At 56.3% G+C, this 5,812-nt stretch overlaps 2 protein-coding genes across 3 annotated transcripts in view; both read right to left on the bottom strand.

Moving 5' to 3' along the window:
* LOC103620375 (complement receptor type 2-like) overlaps nucleotides 1–4,046 on the bottom strand; it is a 6,318-nt gene extending 2,272 nt beyond the window's left edge. The window contains exons 1-6 of one of the 2 annotated variants that reach the window (XM_017741112.1): nucleotides 3,893–4,046; nucleotides 2,265–2,444; nucleotides 1,655–1,834; nucleotides 1,037–1,219; nucleotides 345–533; nucleotides 8–73 (exon numbers count right to left, since the gene is read on the bottom strand). In XM_017741112.1, coding sequence (XP_017596601.1) covers nucleotides 8–73; nucleotides 345–533; nucleotides 1,037–1,219; nucleotides 1,655–1,834; nucleotides 2,265–2,444; nucleotides 3,893–3,965 — 871 coding nt within the window. In that variant the 5' untranslated portion in view covers nucleotides 3,966–4,046. The remainder of the gene's footprint in view (nucleotides 1–7; nucleotides 74–344; nucleotides 534–1,036; nucleotides 1,220–1,654; nucleotides 1,835–2,264; nucleotides 2,445–3,892) is intronic. The other variant, XM_017741111.1, reaches the window with a different exon arrangement.
* A 401-nt stretch (nucleotides 4,047–4,447) lies between these two features.
* Nucleotides 4,448–5,812, bottom strand: part of LOC103620373 (C4b-binding protein alpha chain) — an 8,777-nt gene continuing 7,412 nt past the window's right edge. The window contains exons 13-15 of the mRNA XM_017741096.1: nucleotides 5,728–5,809; nucleotides 5,433–5,602; nucleotides 4,448–5,290 (exon numbers count right to left, since the gene is read on the bottom strand). Of these exons, the coding sequence (XP_017596585.1) occupies nucleotides 5,135–5,290; nucleotides 5,433–5,602; nucleotides 5,728–5,809 (408 nt within the window). The 3' untranslated portion in view covers nucleotides 4,448–5,134. The remainder of the gene's footprint in view (nucleotides 5,291–5,432; nucleotides 5,603–5,727; nucleotides 5,810–5,812) is intronic.

Below are 5,812 nucleotides of genomic sequence, written 5' to 3'. Positions count from 1 at the left end.
AGCCCGGAGGGAAAGGTGAACCTCTGCGGGGTCATCCTTCCCCTCTCCACCACGGGCCTGGGGCACCGAACCACTGCGGGACAGAGCAGAGCTGGGAGTGGGGTCTGGCTGCTGCCCTGCCCCAGGGACAGTGGGGACCTGGGCAGAGCTGCTCCTCCCGACCCCCTGATGGCCTCCAGCTGGGAGAACCAGAGTCTGTCACTTCCAAATGGATCATTCCCCCTTCTGTGGAGGAAGCAGCACCTCCTGGCAGCCCTGCTGGCTTTAACCCATTGAGCTGAGTGCTAGCACTGCGCCCAGGGCCTGACCCCATACCCCAACCCCACACAGGTCTAACCACTCACCCCTGCACTCTGGGGCAGGTCTGCTCCATGCCAGGTTCTCCCCATCCTCGGAGGTGCAGTGGATGGATTCGTCCCCAACGAGGGACAGCCCCTCTGAACAGCTGTACTTGACTTCAGAGCCATAGGGGAACTGCTTAACCCCCATGCCAGAGTGCTGCCCGTTGGTGATTTTGGGAGGGGCATCGCAGACTGGGTGAGGGGAAAGGAAAAAGTCAGGTTTTCCTCATTCCATGAGGGAGGCAGAATGCAGGGAGGCAACAGGAGAGGCTGGTTCTCAATGTTCATGCCAAATGCTGCTCTCCCCACAGTCCTCCTTGCCTCTGGCCAGCTTTGGCCCTGGCCCTGCCAGTGTTCCCAGTCTGAACCAAACCCTCAGCATGGCCCCAGCACTGCAGCATCTGTGCCCTCCCCTTCAGCCCCTTCCCCTTCCTTATCCCCTCCTCTTTTCCATGAGAAACGATCCTAAACAAGGTCAGGGAGTGGTGAGTATCATAAACCCCTTGAAGGGTCCTTTGAGAAACAGCTGCAAGTCCCATTAACCAACGCGTTTAATCAATTTTGGTAGAAGATGGAAATGCTACAGCCCTTCGGTGCTGTGCCTCGGGCACCTCCTCCTCACTCCTCACACGATTTTCTCCCTGCTGTCCCTCCCCACGGATGGAATTCCCCCAGCTCCCGCTGTTCCCACTCACCCCTGTCACAGTAGGGCACGGGGGGTCTCCACATCCCGTCGGACAGGCACTGGACCCTCTCGCTGCCCATGAGCACGTAGCCGTGGTCACACCGGAATTCCACCTGCTGCCCAAAGGTGTATCCCTCTCTCCTGGGGCTGGCCTCTCTCCCGTGGGGGATGACCGGGGTGGGACACTGCACCTCTGAGGGGAACAGCAGCACCAGAGAGGAGAGATTTGCGCAGAGGGACTCCCAGCAGTGGTGCTTCACTGACCCAGCAAAGCCGCCAGGCAGCCTGATAGCGCTGCCAGACACCTCTAACCAGAGCTGGCAGGCTCAGGGGTGGTAATTACAGATTAACAACCATTCCTCTTGGAAGGCAGAAGGATGTGAGCGCCCTGTGATCAGCTATAAATTGTGCTGAGGGGATGGCATGTCACGGCTGCATCCCTGAATCCTTGTCTGAGCGGCCAAATAACCAGGGGGAGCTGCAGCTTTTCCTTTCCAGCCACGCCACCCTTTGAGCAGCGAAAGCTTCTCAACAAAGCGCTGCTGGCCCAGCAGCACGAGCAGGGGTTTGAGAACGGTGTCATTAAATCGATGCTTTGTTGGCAAAGCAAAGGAAGTGTGGTACTCACTCTGGCAGAGCCTTGGGACCGAGGACCACGTGAAATTTTGAAGGCAGGTGGTTGCTGGGGACACTCCAGGGATCAGAGAGAACCCGACTCTGCAGGAGTAGGTCAGCGTGGTCCCAACGAGGAATTCGTGCCGGTGCTGGACGTCGGCGTGCTCCACAGCGGGAGGGTGGGAACACTGCCCTGAGCCAGAGCAGGGGACAGCACAGACCCTCAGCACTGCCCCATGCCAGGGCAGGGGACAGCACAGACCCTCAGCACTGGGAGCTTTCCCTTGGTGGAAAACCCCAAAAATAAGTGAGGGACAGCAGCACCCCTGAGCGTGGCTGTGGGGTGTGTGGGGTGAAGGGAAAGGGAAAAACAAAGGGGAAAATTCACCAGAGGATGTGAACTGGGGGGAAATCTTTATTCTCTGCACTTTTGTACCTCGTGGGTGCACCCTGCAGGAGGGGACAGCCCTGCCACGCTTCCCAGGGCGATCCCAGAGGGAATCCTGCCAGCCAGCACCGCTCCTGGTGATGCCCACCCTCCAAGCCCCACTCCAGGTGTTTTTGGGGAATTGGGAGCAGCCGATTGCACCTGGCAAAGGTCGGGAGAGGGAATCTGAGCGTACCTGGGACGCAGGAGGGCACCCGTGGGTACCACCTGCCGTTGAACGTGCACCGCGCCGTGGTGCTGGTGCCCAGCGCCGTGAAGCCGGGGTCACACTCCAGCGTGGCCGTGCTGCCATAGGTGAAGTTCTCTGCAGATCTCAGCTGCCCGTTTGCAATGGAAGGGATGGGACACTGAGCCTCTGGGGATCACCAAAAGAAAGGGGATTTTCAGGGGTGTCCTTACACAATCCCACCCCGGTGACCAAGAGTCACGGCAGCTCTGTCTGGGGGGTGAGAGGAGACAAAGCTGTTTAAGGACTGCAGGGATTGAGGCAGAGGGTTTGGGGGTTCATAAACATCCTGAGGAGCCACCGGTAGGACCCCAAACCTGTAGGGTTTCCTTCCCACACAATCAAACACCTTTTCTGCCCTTCCCTTGGAGCCCTTGCTCAGGCAGGGCACAGACAACTCACCTGCACACTCATGTGGGTGACTCCAGGGTACAGCAGCCCCCTCCAGCTTTACAAAAAACAGAGGCTCTACAACAACTGCATAACCTCTGTCACACCTGCACATCACTGATGTCCCCAAAAAACCTCCTCTTTCCATGTCTCCCATGAGAAATATTTGGGGCTTATCACAAATAGCAGAGAAAACAAAACTCCAGCAGCTCTAACTGGGATTTCTTCATGCCTGGCAGTGCTGGCAGGTCACCAAGGCAGAGTTAAAAACATGTTAGGACATCCTGGCTCACATCCAGGTGCAGCAGCATCCCACACCCGCACCGTGCCCGGGCAGTGCCAGCGATGCTGCCTTTGGTGCCATCCCCATGGAAAATATCCTGTACGTGTCTCCTCCAGGCCCCAGATTAATTACTGGCACCTCGTTAGTAATGTTTGGCTTTGGGGAATGGATGGAGAAGCATCAGGAAGTAAAAGCAATAAACATTAAGAATAAAACCAGTGTGCACAGGCGGTGCTGGTGCAGGGAGGTGCTGGGATGGGCTGGGGAAGTTCCTCGCAAGGTTTGGTTTTAACTGAACCCCCAACTTCCAGACAGAAACTGCTGCGTATTCCCCTTCCCAGAGACATTCATCGCTCAGCAGATTTGCACTTCTCCAGTTCTCAGGTCAGCCTGGGGGATGCCCGGCAATGCCCCTGCTGCCTTGGGCAGCTCTGGAGGGTGCCCCAGGGCTGAGGCATCAGCCTGGGCATCACAGAATCAATCAGAGAATCATGACTGATTAAACTCGGAATGGAAGGGACCTTAAAGCCCATCCAGTGCCACCCCTGCCACGGGCAGGGACACCTTCCACCATCCCAGGGTGCTCCAAGCTCCGTTCAGCCTGGCCCTGGACACTGCCAGGGATCCAGGGGCAGCCACAGCTTCTCTGGGCACCCTGTGCCAGGGCCTGCCCACCCTCCCAGGGAACAATTCCTTCCTAACACCCAATCTAAACCTTCCCTTCTTCACCTTAAACCCATTCCCCCTTTCCCTGTCACTCCATTCCTGGTGAAAAGCCCCTCTCCAGCCTTCGAGGAGCCCCTTCAGGCACTGCAAGGCTCTATGAGCTCTTCCCAAGGCCCTCGTGAAAGGAAAGCAGAGCCCCAGAAGCCGAGAAGCCGAGGAGGGAGGGGAGGACACTCACCCAGAGTCCCCGTGGGCTGCAGCACGAGAATCACCAATGCCAGGAGCTGCCCCAGCCCGAGGAGCCCGGGCATGGTGCGGGATGGGAGCTGCCCTGGGAAGGAGAGATCCTCTCCCCTGAGAGCCTGCCAGGGAAGGGGAAGCAGCAGTGGGAAGCTGGGGACACGCCAGACACGCCACTGACACCACCCCCAGCCCTGCTGACCTGCCCTGGGCAGCGCTGACCACCCTGAGCTCCCCAGCAGGGATGGGCATGGCAGGGGAGGCTGCTCTGCCCCTGCCCTGCTGGGCACACAGGGAGCGAAGGCGTTTTACAGCTAAAAGAGCTCTGCAGCAGCCTGGCCACGTGTGTGAAGCACATTTACCCCCAGGGCAGGCGGGCTGGGGGCTCAGCCTGCTGTGAAAACATCCCCCACACCCCCCTAAGCTCATGGAACAGCACCTCATCAAGCAATATTTATTATATACACTGTATATATTATATATACTTCATATATATTATATAAACGCTTCCCTTTACGAGGGATGGGATGGATTATTGAAACCCAGACAGAGCTGCCGTTACAATTGCAGGTTTATTGTAATCCCTGGTCCCATCACAAGACACGTGGCCCACACAGTGCTTCCCTTTCACTGGATGTTGCAGGAAAAGAAAAATTAAAAATCAGCCATTTCTTTCTTTCTGTACATTTTGATTTGTCCTTGGTGCATGCACGGAGATGTGGCCCTGCTGTGGATCCATCCATCCTGCTCGGGAAGGAAACCTGGCGTTTTTGCTTTGCTAGAAGAGAGCATTTGAGGTTTTCTTGGCCACGAGAAAAGTAACTGGGCAGTGCAGGGGTTGTTCTCACTAGTGAGTGCAGCGTGGGTGAACTGGGCAGCACTGGGAGAGACTGGAGAGGTGCAGCAGCTGGGAGGTGAGTGGCTGTCACCACGTTCCTGTTTGTACCACAAAAATTCTCCTTCCACTCAGTTCCTTCCCAGCTGTGCACTGCCAGTGCAGCAAACAGATCTAAATGTGAAGCTTTAAAAGGCATGAGGTGATCTACAAACTTAACCTGGTGAGCTCTGAAAGGTGACTCACAAGTCACTTTGACTCCTCGTGTGACCAGATCTGTGGCCAATTGCTAAATTCTGTCCTGGCTGCTTTAGCATTAGCACAAATTACAAAGTAATAAAAAATCCGCAGTTAGATCATGATTCAACACCCAGGGAATGGTTCTTACAATCCCAGTGCCACCAGTCAGCTGTAGGTGGGGATTTTTAGCTCCTTTTCAAGTTTCTGGATCTCCAGGTAGAGCTTCTGGACTTCCAGCAGCGTTTTCAGGTCTGACAGAGGGATCCCACACTGGAAAGCTGCTTTGTTTTGCAGAATCCTCTCACAGGTATTATGCTTCTTCTTCAAAAGAACAAAAGCAAAGGCAGGGTGAGACTCCAGTGCAGGGTGACAAAGCAACCGCCCCCGTGAAGCTGGAGCAAAGCTATTCCAGGCTGTAAATGGGGCAAGAAACAGGAAAAATGGGGCAGCTGGTGGTACTTACACATGTGGGGGGTGGTGTCCAGGTGCCATCAGCTGAGCAGGTGGTTTTTGAAAGTGTCCCTAAATGCCCATCACGTTTGCAGGTGAAGGACACGGTTTCATTCACCTCATACCAGAGCTTGTTGAAGTGAACCACAGCATCCTCCTGCCTTGGGAGCCTGGGGCACTGAACTGAAAGGGGAAATGCACACAAAAAGTCAAATAATGGGAGGAGATGGAGGAGGAAACACCCTGCAAACTCCCCCTGTGAGCCAGCAGAGCAGCCCCCGGGCTGTGCAGGCGGGGCTGGCACTCACCTGGCTGGCAGGTGGGCACGGGAGGGTCCCAGGTGCCATCGGCCCGGCAGCGGCTCTGGGCAGCGCCGCGCAGCCTGAAGCCCTC

The sequence above is a fragment of the Corvus brachyrhynchos genome, unplaced genomic scaffold (assembly GCF_000691975.1).
Source record: "Corvus brachyrhynchos isolate BGI_N302 unplaced genomic scaffold, ASM69197v1 scaffold338, whole genome shotgun sequence".
Taxonomy (NCBI): Eukaryota; Metazoa; Chordata; class Aves; order Passeriformes; family Corvidae; genus Corvus; species Corvus brachyrhynchos.
This window is presented reverse-complemented; position numbering and strand designations above follow the sequence as displayed.